This window comes from Vicia villosa, linkage group LG6, assembly GCF_029867415.1.
Source record: "Vicia villosa cultivar HV-30 ecotype Madison, WI linkage group LG6, Vvil1.0, whole genome shotgun sequence".
In the NCBI taxonomy this organism is placed as follows: domain Eukaryota; kingdom Viridiplantae; phylum Streptophyta; class Magnoliopsida; order Fabales; family Fabaceae; genus Vicia; species Vicia villosa.
In genome coordinates, this window is record NC_081185.1 from 166,048,814 (window position 1) to 166,075,047 (window position 26,234).

Consider the following 26,234-nt stretch of genomic DNA (forward strand, 5'->3'; position numbering starts at 1 on the left):
CCTCTTTGAAAATGTTATTATTTTTGTGTACATCTTTTGAAAAAAAAACATATGTGAATTTGTTGAAAAAGAGTGTGGGGATGGGAAAATAAGTTTTTAAAAGTGAGCTCGATAAGACATCCCATCTTAGGCCTACATACCCCTTTAACAATAGGGAAGTCAGAGCTTTTGTAGCTCCTCTTAAAAGGAAAATAAAAGGGCCAAAGCGGCCAAAATCTTTTTGGGTGTTGAGTTTTAACAAAACAAGGTCAATGGACTAAGAGTAGTTTCACCGGGAATAATTCTTCTCTTAATGCCAAGGTTTAAAAAAGGGGGGTTGGTTGAGTTTTAACAAAACAAGGTCAATGGACTAAGAGTAGTTTCACTGGGAATAATTCTTCTCTTAATGCCAAGGTTTAAAAAAAGGGGGTTGGTTGAGTTTTAACAAAACAAGGTCAATGGACTACAAGTAGTTTCACCGGGAATAATTATCCTCTTAGTACCAAGGTTTTAAAGAAGGAATTGGTGAACAAAGTATATACAATGATAATACGAGGATAAAATCAACAAGTGCAAGTACATGAACAAAAGACAATAGTCAAGGTAAACAAATCACATTTAACATGGATAAGCAAAGGTCAAGAAGTTTTTGAATTAAGGTTTGAAATTAGGGTTTTTGAAATCACACATAAACCTAATTGATTTTTTTAATGACTAAATACCAAATTCTAAAAGAGAATTGGTCTAAGGGTACATGGTATAGTCAAGGGAATACTAACCTAACCCTAAACAAATATTCACAAAAAGATACAAAGTTAATTTGAAGAATATAATCAAAAGAAAATGATTTTTGGTTGATTTTTAATACATAAAAGGACATGTTTATGATTAATTTTTAAATGATAAAATATTAAATATTTTTGAGTTTTTTTTATACATGATATGAAAATACACAAGTTAAATAAACTACACAAAAAAGACCAAAGCCAAAAAGATTGTTTTTTCTATTTTTTTATGATTTTTCAAAGTTAAGTAAAAAAACAAAGGAAATATGTGCTAAAAAATAAGGTTTTGTTGCTGATGGGGTGGGTTTGAACCCACGCCCTTCACATTGAAGCTCTTAGCCACTGGGCCAGATGCTTGCTTTGACCATGAGGCCCAAACGGTTCAATATGTCTGAAAATAAGTTCTGAATGGAAAAAGAGAAAAATAAAACACCAAAATGCAAAAGGGGTGGATCGAACCCACGTCCTTTGAAAGGAGAGGGTGCTGTAACGATGTAGTCATTATAGAAATGGAAACTAATAAATACTATATTTAAACAAAGACCCAGAAATTCAAATGATGAACTTCATCTTCTTTGTTGCTACTGTTACCGTAACATTTTTTTTTCAAAAATGGCCAAATTACAAAATCATCAAATCTTAACCAAATTGAAAGATATAAAAACCAAACTTACTTATTTTTTTCGAGAGGAATTCAAATTCATAACTACTTTTAATTTATTTTCACTATAACTCATGAATTTTTGGAAAATGCTCAAGAACCTTAAAATCGAGTTTTCAAATTAAATTCTCAAGACAAACAATTAGGCCCTAAAACCTTAGGGCTATTATTCCCGACATTTTCTGAGTAGATTGGTAACAAGTTTTGCAGGGAATGATGCTTCTAACCAAGAGTTCAAAGTTTGAGTTTTTACCTCTAAAAATGGAGGTCGTGAGCTTGCTTGGAGCTGTTACAGAAGCGTGGTAATGATCAGGAAAGCTTCCTTGATGTCCAGGGATGGTGTTTGAATGCTTAGAATGCTTTGATCACCTCTGCAACTTCAAACCTGATAGCACCTACAAAGTGAAATTTTTTGAAAAGCAACAATGGAATACAAGTGTTACAGATGTTAATGAATGCCCTGGACAGCTTCTATATGATATATGGAAGGTGTTTGGATGATTTGTTTGAACAATATGCTTAAGGAATGAAGTTTGGAAGGATAAGGCCTTTATGGAGCTTTAATGGAGGTGAAAATGGTGTTTTTGAGTTTGGAGTGTTTAGGAAGTGTATGGAAGTGGTAGATAGCTCATAAATGATGTTTAGAAGTTGTTGGAATGCTTGGTTTGCACCCAGAACTTTTGTAACTAAAAAAGGCTAGCAAATTGCAAATGACACAAAAAATGAATTTTTGGAAATGAGGGTGACTTTGAGAATTTTTGTGTGTTTGGTTTCATAAGAAAATTCCTATATTTATAGGCATAATTTGTAGTTTGTGGAGGGAAAAATACGATCAAAAGAAGTTCACATGTGATACTTGTACCATTTTGCTTCTTCATGAAGAAACATGAAAGTTATGGTTCCCATGGTGAAGTACAAGTCCAAGCATGCTTGTAATGACTTTTCTCTGCATCATAAGAGCTTACTTGTGGTGTTTGGATTGCTTTTGGTGCAGAAGAGACATGGGAGAGGCTCAAGGATACTTCCATAAAGTAATCCAAACACCACAAGTGGTGACTTCCATAAGCATACAAGTAATCCATTCTTGTAAAGTCACTTAGTGGAAGTCACCACTTTATGCTTGAAATGGAATGAAACTTTGGACAATGCTTAAAACACATGGATCATAGCTCAAAAGAAAGTGAAATTATCTGAGTTTGGTGCCTTGAACAAGTTAAAGGGGCTGCAAGAAAGAAATCTTTGCATTTGGAGTAGAGTTGGTTCATAACTTCTTCATGTTCATGGAGTTTTTCAAGTGTTAAGGAGCCTTCTTCACAAAATCATATCTCATAACTCAAGTGATGAAAAATCATGCTAATTTTCTCTTTGGAAATCCCTTGCTACATACTTCAAATCACTTGTTAAAAGTTTTCTCAAACTCTTTTGGGATCATTGAGAAAAATGGCCATAAAGTTAAGGAAAAACAAGGTGAAAACACTTAGATATTTTGTAAGTCTTTTGAACATAAACCTTCTTAATCCAAAATCTCTTAAAATAATCACTTTTAGCCAAAAATTCCAATGTGATAAGTTGTTTGGTTTGTCAAGATCTACAACGTTCATGTTGGGATATTTTTTAGTGTGTAAGCAAAATTTGGAGATCCATGAATTAGGTTAAAATACACTTAAAAACCCTAATTTGACTTTTTGTTGACTTTTTGATTCTTGATGAATTTTTTGAATTTTCTTTGATCAAATGTCTTAAATATCCATATTATGATGATTTTGATCCTTAAAAGTCCATGGTTGACTATTTTTCTCAAAAGTCAAAGGTTGACTTGCACAATTGACTTTTTCCAAATGAACTACAGTTTTGTGATTTTCAAATGAATCAAGTTCTTCTCTTCAAATGAATGATATGGATGGACTATAATGTTGATTTGGATGCCCTTGAATCATATTTTGAGTCTTGGAACCATCTCCTGATTAAAAGTCAACCCTCTAGTGAAATTAGGTCAAAAACCCTAATTTGGGGCCTCATGCGATCTTGAGAGTTGCTGATCTTGAATTGGACTATCCTTGGACCTTGATTTTGATGAGAGAGTCATTTGAAAATTTGATAATGTTTGAACTTCCTTGTGGGCCTCAAAACCCTAATTTGCTCAGTCTCCTCTTGACCAGTCTCTTGTCTTAGAACACAAGCAACAAACAATATTTTTTTTGGTATTTTGGTTAGCAAATGATGTATGCATGATGTTGATGATAATGATGATGATCCTACTTATTTGAAATGGGGTGGGATCTCAGTGGTCAAAAATTGGGGTACAACAATCATGTAACATTATTTTTATTGTATTTTGTTTCTGTACCATAAACTAACAACTTAATTATGTTATTCTAGACACACATATTTTGGGTCATTACAGTTACAAGATCATATATTAAGAAATAGTGAGATATATGGTATATTGGTATAGACTCTGATTTTTGACATCGTTTTAGATGGCCTTAGTGGTAAGATTTTTGACTTTAAATGTTTTAGCGAGTGCTCTTTTTAGTAAAAGTGTTCAAGACGTAGAAGTAAAGTTTGACATAACCACAAGGCACAAATACATTTTTGGTTGTTTATAATTAGTAGATGCTAGTAATTTTGTCATATATATTCTTATTGATGTGATAGGCTAACATTTGTCACTCATATATAGGGGTTAGAATAGACTGGGCCGAGTTAGGCTTTATCAACCTAAGCATTTCCTCAAGCTCTGCATAAGTTTATTTTTAGGCTCGAGTCGAGCCTTTTTAAAGTTATGATTAGTCTGTTAGCCTACTTAAAAAAATATTTTACTTTAGCATATGTAAATAAGCAATTTAATTGATGTTTATATAGAGTAAAAAAATAATCACAAAAGACAAAATTAAAATGCAGTCAAGCACAAATCCAAAATTAAATAATCATTTTGAGGATTGCTTTCCTTACCACAAAAATAACAAAAATACAAATTTTGATTATTGATTTTCTTATTATTAATTGTTACAGAGAGGATTGTATCTTCAAAATGATCATAAAAAGACAGTTAAAATACCAATCGTTAGTTGGTCCAGTGGTGATTGGCGCTGGACTTGGTAGGGAGAACCACGGTTCGATCCCCCGCAACTGCGATAAAAAAAAGACAGTTAAAATTTATTTAAAGGAATTTCAACAAAAAATTTCATAAAAAATTTTCAAACTAAAAAAAGTATATTTTAATTAAATTATAAAAGGAAAATTTAGATAAAAATCAAAGATATAATTGGAATTTAGATAATGCTGCATATTAAAATAGTAACTTTTAATGTTTTTTATATAATTGGAATTTATCGATTGTAATAAACGGCCATTATTACCGCTATCAAAGAGTTTTTCTCTTCTTTTGAAGTTTAAAAGCTCATATTTATTCCATGTTTTTAACTTCTTTTTAATTTCCTTTTCTTCTTTAGGTTGTAGGTCTATGGAGAAGATGAAAAAAGTTAAAAAATATCGATAATTTTTTAATATCTTTTTCAATTCTTTTGTTTTTTATTAATTTCTCTCTTATGTTTCACAATTTATTGTATATATTTTTTAAATTTCGTAATTTTTTTAATGTTGCTAAACATTTAGATTGAGATGTTTCACAGTTTGTTGTATATACATTTGAAATGAGTTACTTAATTATAAAATAAATAATGATCGTATAAACTCAATTGTATTAAATAACTATACAAAAAAAGAACATGTGAGATGGAGAAATAAAATTTGACATTAAAAAAATAAGAATTTTGTCTTTCAAATAAAGATAATTGTTAATTAAAAATAAAATAGGTATCAACTATATATCAAAACACAAAATTTAGTCTCAACAGAAAACATTATTATTTTATGGTTATTAAAAAATTGTTCATAGTTATTAAAAAAATTCATAATTATAAATTAACAAATTATTTTATAAAATTAAATATTATTGTGTTGATAATGACTCGTTAGTTGTTTGAACAATTTCATAAAATAATTTGTTAATTTTATAAATATGAATTATTTTTTAATTACTATAAATAATTTCTTAATAACCATAAAATAATTACGTTTTCTGCTGAGACAAAATTTTGTGTTTGAAAATTTAAAATTTTTTTTGTGTTCCTTTTTATTTTAATAATAAGGGAAAAAAAATAAAGTGAAAAAAAATTAAAAATGAAAGTGAGAAAATGTGGGGGGAAAAATGAAAGAGATTTAAATTTTGAATTAAAAGTTGAAGTTAAAAAATAAATGATTGGAATGAGGTCTTGTGTCAATTTGTGGTGAATTATATTGCAAAAAGTTAAGATATTAATTATTTATTTTTTTAAACTTTTGTTAGTGCAAATTAATATAAAAAAAGAATAATTTAAATAGTATGATGGTAGTTAATTTTAATAAATAGATAATTGATTGCCAGCGTGACGAATAATAGTGCGAATAAGTTAGGTTAGCTATCCACTAGGAGTGTTCAAATCCAAAACAATCCAAATAAAAACTGCAAACTGATCTAAAAGATCCGCACCACACGGTCTAGTTACATCATACTCAAGTAAATATTTTTTTAAAGATAGAGAAGATTAAAAATTTTCAGAATATTAATTAGCTAAAAAATCAAGTTACTAACAATAACAATTTTTTTAAGCCTATAAGAATGATATAGTCAATTTAACATACCTATGTCTTATTTTTTTTAATCAGTTCAGATTTATATATCTTATAAAACCTAGTTGGCTCCAACTTAATTATTCTATATTTTAGTATTGATCTCTTCATTTGCAGTGAATACGACTTTACTCCAGAAAATTCCAACCATATATTTATAATACAGCGTGAATGGGCACAAAAAAGTTCCAACTATTTAGTCATCACAGCATGATACTTTACAAAATATGATTGGTTAAGTTTATTCTTGAAAAGCCAAAATTATTCGTGATTATATTAAAACTAGAATTTTTTTTAGTCAAATTCAACTTAATTTATTGCATATTCAAATTAAGCCAGCGAATAAAAAACATTAGCTGAGCCAGTCCTTTTCTTTATTTATTAGTTTAATGTATGATTTGTAGCACAAACTCTAAAGAACTTGACTTAGAACAAATATAAATGTGCAAAAATTATGCATTTATAATACAACAGAAGTCATTTTATTTATGAAAACGGCTCTTCATCAAAGGTCACTCAACATATATTAGACATAAATTTAGATAGATTTGGGAAATATGGTGTAGGTGTTATATGGTTGACAATTCGCGGTGTATATGAAAAGCATAGAAATGACATTGTTTTTAATAGTGCAGAATGCGGTATCGACAAACTATTTTTTATGATTCTTTGGTTCTCTTGGTGGTTGCTCGCAATAGACTCGAAGGATAGAATTATATGTAATTTTTACGAGTGGTTTAAAAATCCGGTGCTGTCTTTGATTACATTGATTTTTCAAGTTCTTTGTAATGTTTCTATCTTGTAAGAGTTGGAATACCCCTAATACTCCTTTCTCCTAATTCAAGAGTTGCTTATTAAAAGAAACAACATAAATTTAGATAGATTTATTATCATCTTAAAATTAGAAGATCTAATTGTAAAGTTAAAGATGCCATTTTTTTATAAAAAATTTAGACTCTATTTTTGAATGTTCACAACAATAGTAGACCCGATGTACATTATTATTTGCAATCTTGTTGCCAATAAAAAAACAAATGATACATGAGAAGATTGTTAGCGACTAGCTAACATTCAACCACAAATTATTGAAAGGAAAGACAAACATGATAGTGCAAATGATTCAAGTACATAATATATTATTTAGAATTTGGCAGCAAGTATCCTAATAAAGTAATTACATCATCATCAAAAGTTAATTATGCAGATCCAAAAAAAAAAAAAGGACTCGGTACTATTATAAAATCTTTACATCATTGTGTTAAAAGCACAAAATAGTCAAAATGAACAAAGTATTATTACAAAGTCATTACTTTGGGAGAAAATCTCAATGACAAAATAAAATGATGAATAACAGAAAGATGGGGAGAATAAGAGAATTACAAAGAATTACGGAGAAAATATAGTTGCTATTTTTTTAATGACCTAACAAGGGTATTTATACCGAAATACACAATTTAGTTAATCAACTAAAAAAGAAAACAAACTTTACAACCTTGTAATCAGTTATTGACTTCAGGGCGGTAACTGATTGCACTAAATCTGTAATCGATTACAAGATGCTTTTAATTGATTCTAACTATTATTGAAGGGGTGGTAACCAGTTACACTTCTACTGTAACCGGTTACACTAACTTGAATACATTATTTTCACAACACACCACTTCAACTCAAGTCCTCTAAGTCTTCCATACTCATTTGATTCTTCAACCTTTTGAACACCTCATTACTTACTCCTTTGGTTAGCAAATCGGTCACTTGATCTTCGCTTTTACAATACCTCAACTTCAATTTTCTTTCACTTATAAGCTCTCTCAAGTAGTGAAATTTCATCTCTATATGCTTGCTTCTTCCATGTGCAATGTGATTCTTTGCAAGGTTTATAGCAAAAACATCGTCTATCACAATGTCACAACTTCATACTCTTCACTGCACAATTCCTTCATCAAATTCATCAACCATACAACTTGACACATACACTTATACGCTGCAATGTATTCAACCTTGCAAGAAGAGAGCACCATAAATGGTTTCTTCTTAGAACACAAAGAGATTAGTGTTTATCCAAACATAAAGATGTATCCAACAGTGAATTTTTTGTCATCTTTGTCTCCACACCAGTTTGAGTCGGTATAACCGAGTAATTTACAGCTTCTACCTTTATTTATTGTGGAAAATAGATTTCTACAGCCAAACAAACCTTTGACATATCTCAAAATTATCTTGATTGTTGCCAAGTGTGATGTGTTTGACTTTCCCATAAATCTTCTCACTATACCAACAATATATGCCAAGTCCGGTCTCGTATTACACACATACCACAATGATCCAACTAGCCTCCTGCATTGTGTTAGATTAATATCCTACTTGTCTTCATTCTTTGACAGTTGCAATCTTGGATTTATAGGGGTAATTGCCACATTACAATGCTCTTTTTCAAACTTCTTCAATATCTCAAAAGCATACCTCCTTTGATGCACGAGCAATCCTTTTTCGAACTTATGAAACTCAATACCAAGGAAATATGTCATGAGACCAAGGTCGATCATTTCAAACTCCTTCATTAAGTCACCCTTGAATTCAGTAATGTAACTTTCATTGGTGTCTGTAATCAGTAAATCATCAACATAGAGACATAGGATAATCACTCATTTGCTTGTATCTTTGTTTACATACACACCATGTTCGAATATGCATTTATCAAAGCCTATCTCCTTTAGAAACCCACCAATTCTTTTGTTCCAAGCTCTTGGTGCTTGCTTCAACCCATACATGCCTTCTTCAATCTATAGAACTTGGATTCCTGATTTTCACAAAAAAAAATCAGGTGGTTGTGCCACATACACTTTCTCTTCTAAAAGATCATTTGAAAACACATATTTGACATCCATTTGATAATGGACCAATGAGTTATTATTTGCAATACCTACAACTAGCATAATGGTTTCAATCCTAGCCACCGGTGTAAATATTTCTTCAAAGTCTATGCCTTCTATTTGTAATGTAACTAATTGAGCCTTATGCTTGATTATTTCACCTTTGGGATATGCCTTCATTGTGTACACCCATCTAACACCAATTGACTTCTTTCCTTGAGGTGGATCAACTAGTTTCCATATCTTATTTTTTTTCAATTGACTCTAGCTCCTCTTTCATTGCACATATCCACTCTGGATCACTCAAGGCCTCCTTCGTTTTCATCAATTCAAATTCAGCCATGAGCTCAAAATGGACGATATCACCACTGTTGTTTACTTCATTATCCGGGAACAACTCACAATATTCTTGTAATCTTGCGGGCATGCCTCGTTCTTCTCACATTTTCTCAACTTGAACTTCACCGACTGCATTTTTAAACACTGCAAAAACAATTCCAAAACTATTGTAATTAAATCCAGCATGCTTCCAGTCCCTCAATTCCTAAAAAATAATGTCCCTACTGATTATGATTCTTTTGTTACACCTTTGAAAACACATTATTTTACAACAAAGCACAAGAAGTGCCCAAAACAAGGTAAATAAAAACAAAAGTACGAACAAAGAAAACAACAACAAAACAACAAGAAAGCCACAAAAAAAGGAAACACTCAGAAATAAACCTCAATTACTAAAGAACCATCTCGCTACTAACATGCTAGATCTCAAATCAGCCAAATCCACCATCAATATATCAAGTCCAACAAAAGAGGAGTAGAGAATCCCCCACCACACAATGGATTAAGGCAAACACTTAATCCGCTAAGGAAGAAGTTTAATCGAGGTTTTGTTGTTTGAATCTTTGGTGGATTGATCACTCCCTTAGGTTTAGGCAAGTTTTTGTTTCGATTAGCCTTAGGATATATCCCTTGTTTGTTAACCAAGCCACATTACAACCTTGAAAAGTCCTTGTGATTCTTGCTTTTGTATCTTCAATGTGATTTTTGGATGAATGCATAATCTAATCTTTTGTTTGCAAGATTGTTGGATGAGTGTTAAAAGTCCTTCACCTTTGTGTGTTCTTCATCCATTGGTGAATTTTTGCTAGGTGTGATTCATGACATGAGCATGTATTGTGTTAGAATGTTTTGTGTGCTTTTTGTACTTAGGATTAGTTTCATTTACATGTTGTCGTTGTAGGATAGTGGTAAGTATTTACTTTGTTTATACGTTTTTGTATTGAGCCATACATTTGTTTTTGGTTTTCAAAACTTGTTGATTCACAATTTTTTGGTTTATTACTTTTGATTCTTTGATTTATTTGACATTGTTTGAGGACAAACAAAGTTTCAAGTTGGGGAGAGTTTGATAAGTGTCAAAATGTACTTATTTTGTGTATGTAAATAGTGGCACTTATCGATACTTTTGTTAATACCATTTGAATAATTCCCCGTTTTGTGTATAAATACGTATACTTTGTGAATAATTGTATTTTCATATAATTTTATACCATTTGATAGATTTTCCTTTGTTTTTATAGGTATTCATGCTTATTGGAGCCTTGAGGAATAAAGTGTCAAAGGCACGGCTTCGATTTCACAATTTTGGTGAAAGCCCGCTTAGCCACCGTCAAGCGGACTTCCAAAGACTCAAAATAAGGATGACAAAAATCATCATTTTGGTTTCAATTCATTCATTATTGGATAGAGCATTGAATAAGCTTTCCAACGCTTCGAACCGGGCACAATTCGGAGTTACGGTTCTCGAGTTATGGCGAAAACAAAATCTGATTTTTAGCAGACTCCGCTAAGCGGAGGGGGTCTGCTGAGCGGAGCTCCAGCGGAGCAAATCAGCGTCTGGATGCAATTTTGAGTCCGCTGAGCGGAGGGGGTCCGCTAAGCGGACCTGCTAAGACAGCAGCTCGTTAAAAAGGGCCAAAATCACATTTTTAGGTCATGGGTTGGGTATTTTTGAGTCCCAACACCATCAACTTCATTCTTAGAGTAGAATTGGCTTAGAAAACAACTTCGGAGGTTGCATAAGGATGATCGGGGGTGGATTGAGCGTCGAACGGAGCTGACAAACCGGGAGATTTTCGGTTCATTTCTCTTCTTCTTTGTGTATTTCTCTTTGGTTGGGTTTGTTTGTATATTTACTTGAATCTTATGTATATTTACCGATTATAATGTTATATTTAACTTGCTTTACAAATCTGTGTTGATGTTATCATGGATTTTTGCTCTATGCTGGGGATTTGGGGTGCTTTAGAGATAAACTTCTTGAATCCTTATCTAGGATGATAATCTGTTGGTTCTGAACTCTAGAGATAGATTTAGAACTAGCATTCACCGTTTGTATCTGTTCTTAATGCTTTCGTGTTTGAGCGGCGCGCGAGAGATCGCCGTCGCGAGAATACGGATGTTCTCGCGACTTCGCGTTATAGATAACCTTAGTTGTGAGATGATCTCGTTTGTGCTCCAGAGATGGACGCTTATGTGAGAGATACGTGATGACATAGATGAGTATCATAGGTTGAGTATAACGGGTTGGTAAGTGTATGTTTGTGAAGAGTGAATATATTTACATTCCTGATAAGTTCTTTCTCTTCTAAGAATGTGTTTATTCTTTTCTTGTCTATATCTTTGTTTACTTTTTTCTCATTCAATTCAAAGTTCGAAACCATAGAAACTATTGAATGGCATCTCTCCATCTCTGTGGACGATAATTCCTGGATCAATATTTCCAAATCTTTTCTGTTGCTTGCCCTATGCTTGCTTCAACAGGAGTCCAACTACTCTAACTAAGGGGGAGGATTGACTCTGAATAGAAATCATGGTCATAGAAGAAGACCAAATCTCCCTCTAAATGAGGTAAGTAAAAGCCAATATAAAAGTATCATCATTAGCGTGCTTCCAAATTGACTTGTCTCTTTCTAAGGTAAGGGTAACATCTCTAAGCAAGATATGAAACTCGTCAAAAATAGGTAGCTTCGAGGAAGAATGTTCTCCTCCATCTAAAGTCCCAAGTTACGTTCCAATTGACAATCTTTCCAATCTCACTAAGCCTCCTTTCTAGCTTAAGAGTGATGGAGAATAAATCAGGAAATTTAAATTTTAAGGAGATGCTTCCTAATCAAGGATCTTCTTAAAAGGAAGTATACAAACTCGACCCCACTTTTCTAATAATACCTTCAAAAAATCAATCAAATCCACACTTCTCTTTTGTCTCAAGAAGAGATACCTCTTTTCACCAAGACGACGAAGAGCAGAAACACCTAACTCTACCTTTGTTATGGAAGGAGATAAAGATATCTCAATATCTAGATATCTAAATGTCTCTCTAGAGTCCTAAATCTCTTACAAACAACCTGCGTCTCCACTTTACCAGTGAGTAAATGAATATTTAAATGTCACCAATATACTTTTAAAATTTATTTTTGAATTTTGTTTTATGAAGATAATCATAGATGAAATATGTGTTTATTTTTCTTTCTTAATTATCTTTTGTCTCTATGCTTACAACACATTGGAACGAAAATTAGGAATCATTTAAAATATTAATATTGAAAAGAAAAAGCTAACGACCCTATACAAGAAAACATGAAATAAGAAATGAACAGATCGGTTATTTTACTCATATAAATTAAATTTACACGACATATAAACGTTTTTTTTAATATAAATATATAGTACAAAAATAATTTTGATTATTGAAATTAAATTAAAGTAGCACATTTTATCCTTTTATTATACAGATAAATTAAATTATGTAAATATTAAAAAAGGCTGATAGACACAAAAATGTCGATTTGAACGCTAGTAATAATAATGTAATGGAACTCTCTAACCTTTATCATTTTGAGATTTCACAATCCTACAAAGTTCAACCTTAAGGATGCAACATAGTCCACCCACTTAAGAGATATTTTAGTTCTTATCACAATTATATTTATATATGAGGAGAGATTAAATTACATCTGAAGAGTTACACCATGAGTTATATTTACTCGTAATTTCATTTCGAATAAATATGTTTTAAAATCAACCGTTAGATTGAAACATAATATCATATATATCAAGTTTGAGATTAATCTATAATAATTTACTATACGATCAAGATATCCAAAAATTAACGTTAAAATGAACTTTCATTATTTTTTATGTAATTCATTGGCATAGTAAATCATTATATATTAATCTCAAACTTTATAGATCTATATGATAATATATTTCAATCGAACAGTTGATTTTAAAAAATATTTATTCGAAATGAACTTATTGAGCAAGTGTAACTTGTGGTATAACTCTTCCGGTGTAATATGAGGATTGAGGAGGGATATTCTTACTCCAGAAGTAAGTTTAAAATAATTACTCTAAATTTTAACCCTTGATCTTCATTAATCTAACGGTTTTAGTCAATTTTTTATTTAGAAAAATATTTTGAAAACCAGCTAAAATCGTTGCCAATTAACTATTTAGTTAGTTAATCTAATTGTTTAATAACATGGTGGCGGTTTAGCTGTTAAATTTTTTTCTCACTTTGATTTACTGTTGTATTTATAATTTATTTTAATAATTTACTACTTTATTTATTTCATTTATAGTTTAATTTACTATTTTACTTCTAAACTTTTATGCTGGTTGATTTTTGATTCTACATACCATTACCATCCAAACAATAATATATATCTTTAAGTTATTAAACACTAAAGTATATAAAATATTATTTATTTTTTGAATTAATCAAATTTATTCAAAAAAATATATATAAAAAGTTATAGTATTTTTTTAACAATATTATATTATTTTTTAGTATTTTTCTCATTTTCTTTTTAATTTTTATGGCTATAACTCGCATCTATCGTCACAGTAAGCGAAACCACATGAAAACAAATTTTCCAATTTATGGTAATATTGGAGGTAAGTATTCAAATTCCATTTTTTATTAATAAGAAGAATTTTTTTTTAACATAAAGTTTGTAGACAAAATCTGTCCCGTCCCGCCCCTTTCTTGCCCCGTTTTTAAAGTGAGTTAGACGGGGTGAATTAATTTAAGGTATAGAGTCGAAAATCTCTGTCTGACTCGTACAAAATAGTAGGTCAAATAAATTGATTTGACTCATTTTGCCATCTCTACTATTAATATTATAATAATATTAGATGATTCATTTAAATAAGTTAATATGAAATTATCATTTAAAACATTAGTAGCATCTATGTAAGAATTTTAAAAAGTTTTTAGATCTTACAAAGTCCTCTTCATGCTAGTCTATTTTATGTTTTAGTGATGCAAAGATAGAACAATGAGTGCACTATGTTTGCTATCGGCCACATGATATTTTTTATAACTCGTGAACTTGCACAAGAAAATTCCAACCGCATATTCAGAGACAAAGCATGATACCTTTGCAAAACATTATTGATTGGCTACATTAAATTTATTCTTAATAGCCAAAAAAAGAAAACATCGTGAATAGCAACCAAAAAATATACTCCTGAATCTCTATCTTGTAGTCAAATTTAACTTTTGTTTTCAATTTTTTATTAATTAAAAAACTTCTAAAAAATACTATTTTTTCATGGTGGCAGAAATCTTCTCAATCTTCATCACTATAATTTTCTTGTAGTCAAATTTAACTTTTGTTTCAAATTTTTTATTAATTAAAAAAACTCTTCAAAAATATTATTCTTTCTCGGTGGCAGAAATCTTCTCAATCTTCTCACCTTCGTCACCACAATTTTTGCATATAAATATTCTATTAAAATAGGAGAGAAGGAGAACCATTAGAGAAACTTTGTTTGAAAATTACTACGAAATTTTTTTAGTTATTCTTTGTCCATTCTTACAAGATTCTCTTCAAATATAGTAAATATTTATTTACATATATATTTTTAATTATGTTACACAAACTTTAAATACCCCTCTATCCAATTTTTTTCTTGAATTTAAAAACTCAATTAATTTTATTTAAAAAAGAGAAATTATGTATAATTTTACAATATTGTTATTAATTAATTATAGAGTTAAAAGGTAGTGCACTGACAGTTTAAAATAGTTTTACACTGTCATCCAATAGAAAGCTATCAATTAGCAATATCATTAAATTATTTTTTAAATAAAAGAGTGATTTAATTGAATACATGGTGGTGATTAGTTGACGGTGTAAAAATATTTTACACTCTCAATACATCACCCTTTTTCTCTTAATTATATAGAAAAAGAGAAATTAAAAAAGTTGAAATAAAGAACAGATAATATAGTGTATATTGTATTGAAATCGTAGAAAATTTTATAATTTGAATTTTTTTTTGTAAAATAAATTATAATTTGGAAAGGAGAGAATCATTCTATTTTATAAGAAATTTAATAAGTTTAATATTTTTTGGTTTCGTAGTTTATCATAATTCTTTAACTTAAAAAAATTATATTTGTCTTTTAATTAGACAAAACGGATCATGTTAGTCTTTTTAGTTTAATCAGTGACGAATTTAACGATTATCTTTTGAATTTTTTAATCGTTAATTAAACAAAAAAGACTAACATAATACATTTTAAAGAGTTAATGGATCAATAGAGTTTTTTTTTTATATTTTAAGTTAAAGAAAAAAAATATTGAGTTAAGATATATACGAGTGCAAAAAGGATATTAAGCCAACTTAAGACTACAACCAACTTTCTTAATTCTCATTATTTACTATAGGATGTCTTGTATTTAAGAATAAAGTTAATACTATAGAATATTCTGTTCTAAATATATTTACAAATTTCAACAGTCTTCTTAAAGATGGAGCATATAAGGCAAATGTTTCAAACTCATCACATATATAATTAGTTCTAGAAATTTGTTGGAATTTTGTAAAAATATTCGTCAATTGATCATTAGAGTTGACAAAGTTTGTGATGAGGTCTTCTAATTCGATCTTCTCTTTGACAAAATGATAGTTTATCTTAATATGTTTGATGCTCTCATGAAAAATTGGATTCAAAGAAATATGCAATCCATCTTTATTATCAGAAAAAAATATCATTGTTCTTGCTTCTTCAAATTAAAAAAAGTTCCTTGAGTAACTATTTCAACGAAGTTACCCCATATGTTACCAATGTCCAATGTCATTACCCTATATTATGTCTTGGCGCTTGATCTTGCAACAACATTTTATTTCTTATATGTCCACGATATCAGGTTTTCTCCAACAAGTACATAATATTCACAAGTAGATCATTTATAAATGGGTGAGTTTGCAAATTAACATCAGAGTATCCAACTATAGATGAGTATGTCTTAAATGACACAAAGAGTTAGTAAAGGCCTTGAGACTCACATCCAACTCTAATTATCAATCCCAAACTCCAATCTTGCAAGGTAATATTATCATTATTAAAAGAAAATACAATCAAGAGAACCATTTTAACGATTTACTGAAAGTAAATTAAATGGACAACTAGGTACAAAGAGAGAAGATGAAAACTGAACAATATCAATCCCTTGAGATCTTTGACAAAAGTTATAGTAGGTAAAAAATGAGAGGTACAAAAGTAAGAGAAAAAAACCTTTATTATACTAGTAACATGATCATTCACACCAAAATCAAGAACCCAATGGGCAAGAGAAAATGATTGAGAGAGGCAAACAAATGAAATACTAATGTGTGTGCAACAGAAGTATTAGAATCAAAGTTGTGATTATTTTGACACCACCTGAGAAAGTCGTCATAGCTTGTCGTTGAGGTCTGCCATGCAATTTCTAAAAACGACCAATAGTATGCCTAACTCGAATATAACGCTCACACTTGGGACAGGGTTTAATGTTGGATGACCCTCCTCGAATGTGATTCTCATTGTTTACAAGTGATGCAAGGGCATCAATGTCACATGGTGCAGGGAAAATAAGAGGTGCGGGGTAGAATGAGGCTCAAGTGAATGCTTTGCAAGTACTTAGAAAAAGATAACAAAGGCATTGAACATGTTTGGAACAATTGTAGGACCCAAAGTCTGATCAAGAAAGGCAGATTATTCTTGAGGCAAGCTATATAGAGCAACGAGCATCAAGAAGATGTTATGTGTATACATATGTCTTTTCTTATTCAACTATAGTGCTTCCGATAAGAGGTATGAGCTCATTAACTTCATGAATTGCATAATAAATTTGGTTAAGATATGTTGACATAGAACCCTCTATCTTTTTTGGAGTGATAATATTCATTAATCTGTGACAAACCCCCCATAAAGACGTTAAATGTCATTAGTGTAGAATTATTTTATCTGCTTTCAAATCAATTCACACGTGTGATATGATGACAAAATATCAGTTTAATATCAGGGTGAAGGATGAACTTGATAACACTGCACAACTGAGGCAGGTCGGATTGGAGGGTGATTCAAATGACGTGTAAGTGAGTCGCCGAAAAGTCGTCAGAATCAACAACAATGGCAGAGGTTGTGATAAAAAAAATGCAAAATAGAGTGCCAAAATGAATCACACAATGAATGAGAGGCAAACTAATATGGTTTACCAAAAAAAAATTCATTGAAAAACAATTTATCTATCAGATAAGCACAATAAAATGTTTTCTTTCTATAGACTCTAAATATCATATCGAAATACGAGAAAATGAGAAATATTTAGAGAAATCGTGTAAATGAATTGTACAACAAAAAATTCTATTATATAATAAATTATACATCTAATCGTATTAATTTAAAAAATGAACATAATATGAATACTTAAGAAATATACTATAAAATACTTTATTCTAAATATATTTACAAATATCAACATCTAATTAATTAAGAAATATACTATAAAATACCTTATTCTAAATATATTTACAAATATCAACATCTAATTAATGTGACTAATTATAAAAATAAGTGCATTTATCTCATTTATTTTGTTTTACATTATAAAAATGAACACCTCTATTTCTTTAAGAATATGGAGAAGATTCCAAACTCCTAGTAGAGTACCCCTATTATCAAACTAGGGCACCTAAGGCTCTCAAAAGGTACTTGGCTCATTTTCAAATGCTTAGAGTTAGACTATCTTCTTCTTTGTTTTTCTTCTAGTTTTTGCATCATATATTTAATCTCGATTATTTTAATAAGACCGATTCTATTATTTAGAAATCAATAATAAATAAACCATTGAACTCAAGAGAGTAACTTTGATGGAAAATATATCTTCCAAACTTTTGAATATCCAATAGTAGGCCCAATGTACATTATCATTTGCAATTTTGTAACCAACAAACAAACAGTACATGAGATGAGAAGACTGTTAGCGACTAGCTAACATTCAACCACAAGTTCTTAGAAGGGAAGGCAATCACGCCTTGTTTATTCAATACACAAGAAAATGACCTTCAAATATAGCCAACAAGGAATTGGCCACATACAAACAACACAAACATTGAATGAGTACACATGCTTTTTGTCCCATCACAAACTCATTGAATCACTACACATCACAACATGCTTTTTATCATACAAATGCTGCACACTATTATGAGACTAGTGTTAACCAGTAGTTAACAACACTAACTCAAAAACTCTAGGACAAACTAGCTTTATTTATTCTTGTTGGTCAACTAAATATTGACCAACCTTCATCAATGCTAACTTTGTCCTACTTTCAAATTGATATATTTGTACAAACTTTTTCACATTGACACCATAATGTGCAACTATTGACTGCTACAAAAGCCTAGAAATCCCATAAATTCATGGTTCTGGATCATATGAATGCTCTTCTCGATGCCAATTACACCTGAAAGAAAACGTAATCATAAGTGTCAGTGTTGGTTTCAGACACACCTTTTTTCAGAGATTTTTTATACTGCAATTGAAATTGATTTGGTTTACCCATGGTGAGAGCACTTGCAAATATGACCCCTGAAAGAATGAACACAATGATTGAAGCTCTTCCAAGAATTCTAAGCAATTTTCTTACAAATAATTGTCCCACAAATCCAGCTAGAACAGACACTGTGAAGAGGTATAATGCTGCAGGAAAATAGTAAGAATTACTTAAAGGCAAGGGAAATTAGAAAGACATTTAAGTTTGAACAAGAGTTGATGTAAGATACCATAGGGAATAGGGAATCTCTTGAGTAGGTAGAATTCAACCACAGACAAGGATGATGAAAACATCATCACAAATGTTGCTGTTGCACTAGCAACCTGCAATTTCCATCTTTAAAATGTTATTTTGCTTAAAATTTTAGCTTAAAATCAAACTGTGACTTGCACTATGAAACATTGACGCAGACACTGGGAACGTAATCACAAGTGTAATATCAGTGTCTGACACGTCTTTTTTCAAAGGTATCAGTGCTATAGAGGTTCCGCATGTCAATGATTTGAGTTGTATACAGACACAATCTCATTTAGGCACGCAGTTGGTCACATCGAAGTCGTTGAATCAAGATTAACCAATACAAATTTCAATTTAAAATTTATTATTTTAAAACAATATCGACCTCAAAATATAGACTGTCTGGTCTTAATCTAACGACTACGATGTGGTTCACTATGAGCATATGATCCAAATTTGCATGTGTAAGAGTATGTACATGTACCCTACCTGAGGGATAACTCCAATTTCAATAAGAAGAGGACCCAAAATGAATCCACCACCAGAACCAAGTAATCCACCAACGGTCCCACCTAAGATTCCACATAGTGCACAGAACACAATATGCAACACAGTCCATTCAATTGAAGCTTCACATATACATTCCAGGTTTCCTGTACTCATCCTCTTCTTGTAATCCTTGTACAATTTCACTGCTTCATAGCCAAACACCACTAGCGCAATAGGAAACTGAAACAAAGAAAAACTCATCATGATAAGCTCGGGACAACTTTGCTCGCGACATCATGGTTTCCAGTGCTTCCGTAACCGCAACCTAACAGCGATTCCTTGATAAGTTTAGTGACCAAATGTACTAATGGAATTGGTGTTATTATCATACCTGTAAGGAGAAAAGGGTCCAATACCATACACTGCAGACCTTAGCGTTATTCTGCAAACGAAAACCGAATAGATTTTTAAAAACAACTCGAAAATAACAGACTTGTGATATTTGTAACATGAAATAGTAGATGAATTTTACCTTAATGATTTGAAGTAGTAGGAAAGAAACCCAAACAACCATCAAAACTAAAATCCTTTTCCACTTAAGGTTAGAACAAAAGATTTGCTGTTTTTAGGAAACATATAAAGAAAACAAAGTCAATTTCCTACCTACCAAACAATCAACAAGTGGATGAAAGTTTTATAAGTTTGTATAAACTAAGTTTTAATACCATTGGTGTCTTCTCTTCTCTAGGTACCAATGGATCATATTCCGTGTCAATTAGAACTGCATAATCCATGAAAAAGGTTACCAAATATCGAACCAGATTCTACTTTTTTTCACTTTTTGATTCATTTGAAAAATACTAATACATAGATTTGAAATAAGTAAAATTTTCTTACGTTCACCACGAGAATTAACAAAAGTTGTTTGCGCTTGAGCCATTTCTTTCTGCAATTAACAAAATCGAAGAAAAAACCATTGAGTATACATAATCAACATTTTCGGTATACATATTCTTTCCACAAAATAGAAAAAAACTTTTACTTTGAGAAGAGTTTCTTCTTTCCACATCTCAGTTCCCTTAAAGAAAGACCTTGAAGAAGTTCCTATCAGAAAAAAAAACAGTCAATATTTCAATTTTTTGAACTTAAACTAAAAAGTGATTAAATGAAAGCAAGAAAAAGTAAGTAAGAAAAAACCAACCTATGAAGAGAATAATGATAAGGACAGTGATGAGCCAGTAAGGAAAAACAACACTAAGAGCAACACCAACAGTGATACCAAGCATAAGCATAGGTTGAAAAAGAAGAGCTAAATCATAATCCAATATCGGAACATCTTTCGTCGGATGACGAACTCGTAGGTTATAAAACACCGACGACGTCGATGCTCCCATTATCATACCTTAAACACAACAAAAACTTACATAAACAACTTCACCAACTTCAGAAACAAAACAAATCATTACAAACGGACAATGATATGGTTTGAATTCTTACATTTCGAAAGAGCTGCAGCAGACTTTGTATCGAAACCGATAATAAGAGTAAGCATAGGAACAAAAATGCCACCACCACCAACACCACCAACAGTTCCAAACGCAGATCCTAGAAAACCAATAACTGTCGCCAAAGCAAGTCTCCAACTAGCTTTCAGTTCCTGAAAAACAAACACAAAAAGAAAAAACATAGCGTTAATGTTTATAACCGACCAACGACTTAGAATAACTACCTGAGAAGTTTTGTGAGTGAGTGATATTATTATATTAACATACGGGCCATGTTTGAACGGTGGTTTTGGATCCGTTAAGGGTGTGGAGTTGAAGGGGATTGAGAGGAAGAGATAGAGACGGTTTTTCGTGGTGGTTGGTTGTTTGGGTGAGGTAAAGAGCGGAGAGGATTGCGACGGAGAAAGCGGATACGAGGTAGATGATGAATGTTTTTGTGGAAAAGGACATGGTGGTCAATTGAGAGTTTCTGGAACAATAACAAAAGACTTAGAGTGAGTAACGTTATGGCATGTGTCGTCTGTCTTATGAAATACTATACTCATAAAAATAACATGTATATGACAGGCAGACAGGGAGCCACTATATCATGTAGCAAAATATAATATTTTTTAATGTTAAAAAATATTTTTGTATGTAGTTATATATTGAATTAATCAATCCAATCCAAATTATACTCAATTGGGGTGTAATAATTAGGAATTATTAAGCTAAATACAATAATTGTGTTCTTTCACATCATTTGATCTCATCACATTTTTATATACTATGCATGATAACTTATTATATTTAAGTCATATATTCTAATTCTCGCCGATTAAAATTAGCTCTTATCTTAAAAATCTATCGACAGAATATTATCACTTAACACATTTTTATATGTCACATATTCACACATCATGTAACTCAATAGCCATTTAACCGAAATTCACATTTATTAAAGAGGGTTGCTATATATATGTACACTAAACTTGAACACAATATGTTTACACCCTATCAAAATACAGCTTGGCCCAAATGATTGTTTGTATTAGAATAGAGAAAAAATAATTATTAAAGATTTAACAAAACCCAAACCGTATTATTATACGGTGTATGTGTAATATTAAGTGTACGCATAAGATTTCTCTTTATTAAATCACATTATTTTAACACATAAACACTATATAGTTGTGAAATCAAAATTAGGTGTATGCTGGTGGTAAGAAATTCTAAATCGATGTTGATCATCGATACAGTGGCGCGAGGTAGATATGCAAGGTTATCACAATTCAAAATTCAAGATGAGTAAAGAGAAAAGTGGAAACTAGAAATTGTACCTTGCCTTTCGTGTGAGATGACTTTTATACTTTGGGTCATTTGTAGTGAATTAACATTGATTTGGACCAAGGCATACCGGGCGTGACTGAGTCGGGGAAGCATTTATTGGTTGTGAGCGGCCTCAGAGGATGTTGTTCACTTCAAATAAGAAGTGGAAACACTTGGAGTCAGCTAAAAAAGTAGTGGGGAACAAGTGCAATAAATGTCTTCCCATCATTGAAACATTTCACTTCTTCTTTCTAACGCGTGGTACAACTTATAATTCACTCGAGTTTGTTTACGTCTACTAATCCTTGATGTTTTGATGATAACAAGTACATTTGTATGAAAAACAATTTTGTCCTCTAATGGTTGTTCAATGTGCAGATCTAAAAGAAAGCAACTCCGACTCTGAAAAAGTCAAGTTACAATGCACCAGAAGCCGAAGCTATGCACATGTTAAATCTGGAGACCAGCAGAATTTGAAGACTGACATTGTCTGATGATTAGCATCATCTGAAGCAAGCGGTAATCTGATGTAAAAAAAATGACTTTGCACTCTAAACAAGCTTCATCAATATTTATCAGAAGCCCCTAATTCAAAGGAATAAAGTCTGAAAGAAGATCTTAAAGAAACCATAAATCAAATTCAAAAACCGGGTTATCAAGTCAATGCATCTATAAGAATCTATCCAGAAGACTGTGAAAGATTCTAACTCTTTATGACTCTAATATCTTAAGTTCTGATGAACTTACTCTGATCAAGGTTCATCATATCATATCATAAGCCTCTAACTCAAAGAAGTTAAGTGTGAAGAAGGGAATTCATCTGACCTCTGATCAAGCTTCACCAAACTTTATCATAAGCCTCTGATCCATGATGTTAGTTATAATGGGAAGAAGTGTGGAAATAATATCAAAGTACATCATCACGTGACTACATTATAACATCCTACCCGCTACACTACAAATCAGGATAAAGGAATGTACACTATATTGTTACTGTTCATACGTTTCATCATAGTGCTGCTACCAACACTTTACTCTTACTCTAGCTAACATCTCCAACAACTATCTACTGTGTGGATACTCAATCTCTCTTTCTTCAACGAATATATATTTTTCTTATCTATTTAAAAAGAAACTGGAAGATTGAAAGTAAGAGAGATTGTGTGTGCAATAATATAGACATACATACACACCTTAGATTGAGATACAATAAAAATAAGAAGCTGCTAAAAGAAGAAGAAAGAAGTCTTGAAGAAGAAGAAGAAGGCATATACAGAAGAAGAGAAACATGCGTAAAACTTCCTAAGAGAATGAAAGAGCTGTTAAAAGATCAAAGGAGAGTAACATTGAAGATCTTTTTGGACCAAAAGAATCAAACTAATACATTACAAATGGAAGGAAAAATAAGATTCACAAAGAAGAAAAAAGCAAGTGTTAAGAAGATCTCCAGGAACAACAAGACATAAACACTTATAGCTTCATGTTCTAAATCATTTTAAGTGTTGTCTTTTAAGCTTGAATTTGTGTAATATGATTTATGTATAAGCAATTATGTATACTCACAAACTTTGTATTTAAGGAGTTGGTTAATTTTCTTGAGGGACTAAGTTTTAGTGTGTATCCTTGAGATGTCAATAACAGGTGCTATTGAGGATTTCCTTGAGTAACTAAGGTTAATCATAATACTTGAGATGTCATTGACAATTTGTCTTTGAGTTGTATTTCCCTGGGGGACTAAGTATTTAGTCAGGATCTTTGAGAAGACTTAGATGGGTAGTCTTTGTGGTTGTAATCATGGAATTGATTAATGGATTAAGTCCTTATTGAAAAGGAAAAATCACCCTGGTGGGTGAACTGGACTAACCTTGTTAATGGTGAATCAAGATAAAAATACTTGTGCTTGTTATTATTGTTGTTTACCTTGTGCATGTGTATTGTTTGATCTTTGGGTTTTCGAAAAGATTTAATTTTAGAAACCCAATTCTATCCCCCCATTTCTCATGTTTCATGGAACCTTCATTCTCCCATTGTCTATGATCGCATAGGCCATGAAGTTGTATCCTTAATCGATGATTCTTATTTGGAAAGGCTATATGGGGTCTCCAAGGATGAGAGATATTCCTCTAGGGATTCTTCTTTTGATGCCCTATTGTCAGATGATAATGCCGAGGAGGGTCATACAGCTATTTTCATGCTTTCTCCCATTTTGTCCGCTTCAGAAATGTAGGCCCCTAACCTGAGGAGAGAATGTGATGATGATTTCATCCAAGTTAATCGAAGAACCTACGATTGAGATCCCAACAATGCTGAAATCAAGGCCCTTATGAGGCACAGGGGTAGACCAAACATAATTTCTTGGCTTAGGCATGCCAAGCATTTTAAAGTTGATGAGTCATCCCTAAAAAAGGTTCAAATTGGTGGAGTCTTCCAATGTGATTAAGTTTAATTGGATGGATGTGGATATAGTAGGGACCCTCTCTATTTTAAGTACTGAGGTGGTCGTAGATGCGGGTGACATCATGGTCGAAAATCTGTCAGATTTTTCACTCCTTCTTGTGGACTAAAAAAAGGATATGCAACCCCTTTTATGGTTGTTCAATTCCCTTTTATGAGTGTCTCTTCACTAGGGTAAGTTTGTGACTGCCTTTGTCTGAATTTGAGATGGCCATCTTGAAGCACTTGAAAGTTGCCCCCACTTAGATTCGTCCGGGCTCTTGGACCTTCATGAAGGTGCTCCAATTTTAGAATGAGCACAGGTCTTGCAAACCTTATATCCGACTGTTCTTCAACCTATTCTACATCGTGCACATCTCATAGAATATTATCCATAACTAGTGGCTTATCAAACTTCACCCAAATTATGCTTGGTTCTACCCTTTCACTAACGATTAGGGAGATTTCCTGGGGCGTTTCATACTGGTGAAACCCCCATTTACTCTAGAGGCTTACCTTTCTTTTTTTCTATGACCCGACCGAGTCCTCTCTCTTTTGCAAGATCTAATTTTAGAAGTATTGGTATTGGCCTAATTTTTGTTCTGCAGCCCATTCCAATCACATTGAACTAGATTCCCTCTCCACCAAAGAGGTTATGGTGATGGGGAATTTAGAGTCTCTGCACCGAGTCTTGGCTACGTAGAAGGATTTGGTCCTAGAGAACTGTCGTCTTCCTTGCGAAGGAAGAAAAAAAATCGATACCCTTCCATTATAAGCGCATCCGGTCGCATGGAGAGGAATGAGATCTTTGGGGAGGGTGGAGTCCTACATGTGCCTGTACTTTGCAGATAACTTGGATAAATTGTAGATGATTAACTCACTTTCCTCCATTCAAGGAATCAAACTTGGCTCTGTTAGTTGGGGCATTACTGTGGAACCTTGTTTTCTAGGTAAAAGATTTTTGTTTTGATGATGAGAACTGTGAAGAACTGTAAAAGATCGGAAAGATAAACATCAACATTATGAAAACTGTGATGAACAAAATAAGATATTCAGCATAATAAATATGAAACAATTGTGAAAGTTAACCAATGCACTTAAGTGGTCAAAGATGCAAGCCATGACTTTGATAAATGATTGATAAAGCTTTAGGCATTAACAAAGGTTGTTCAAACAAAAGCAAACAAATTGATTATATCAAAAGCTTCAAAAAATCTCAAGCAAAGTGTCAACATAATGAATACATCAGACACAGACTTAGGGAAGTTATCCCAATTTAGTAAGTGAGTGAAACTTTTGTAAATGCAAAAGTTTTTCTTTATAGAAGTAGATGGTTATAAGCATACACACATTAATTTTTTTTTTGTAAAACATTTTAAAAATAATGAACCTTA

General features: G+C 31.8%; 1 protein-coding gene across 1 annotated transcript; it reads right to left on the reverse strand.

The window, feature by feature from the left end:
• Positions 1 to 18,218: 18,218 nt before the first annotated feature.
• On the reverse strand, positions 18,219 to 21,657 carry LOC131613122 (sulfite exporter TauE/SafE family protein 4-like). The gene is made up of 12 exons (XM_058884826.1): positions 21,367 to 21,657; positions 21,092 to 21,251; positions 20,796 to 20,996; positions 20,637 to 20,698; positions 20,492 to 20,540; positions 20,320 to 20,375; positions 20,127 to 20,213; positions 19,986 to 20,036; positions 19,595 to 19,834; positions 19,098 to 19,191; positions 18,874 to 19,014; positions 18,219 to 18,778 (listed from the first exon to the last, which is right to left on the reverse strand). Exons 1-12 carry the CDS (start codon positions 21,547 to 21,549, stop codon positions 18,696 to 18,698), a joined length of 1,407 nt encoding a protein of 468 aa, XP_058740809.1. The 5' UTR covers positions 21,550 to 21,657; the 3' UTR covers positions 18,219 to 18,695.
• Positions 21,658 to 26,234: the final 4,577 nt, after the last annotated feature.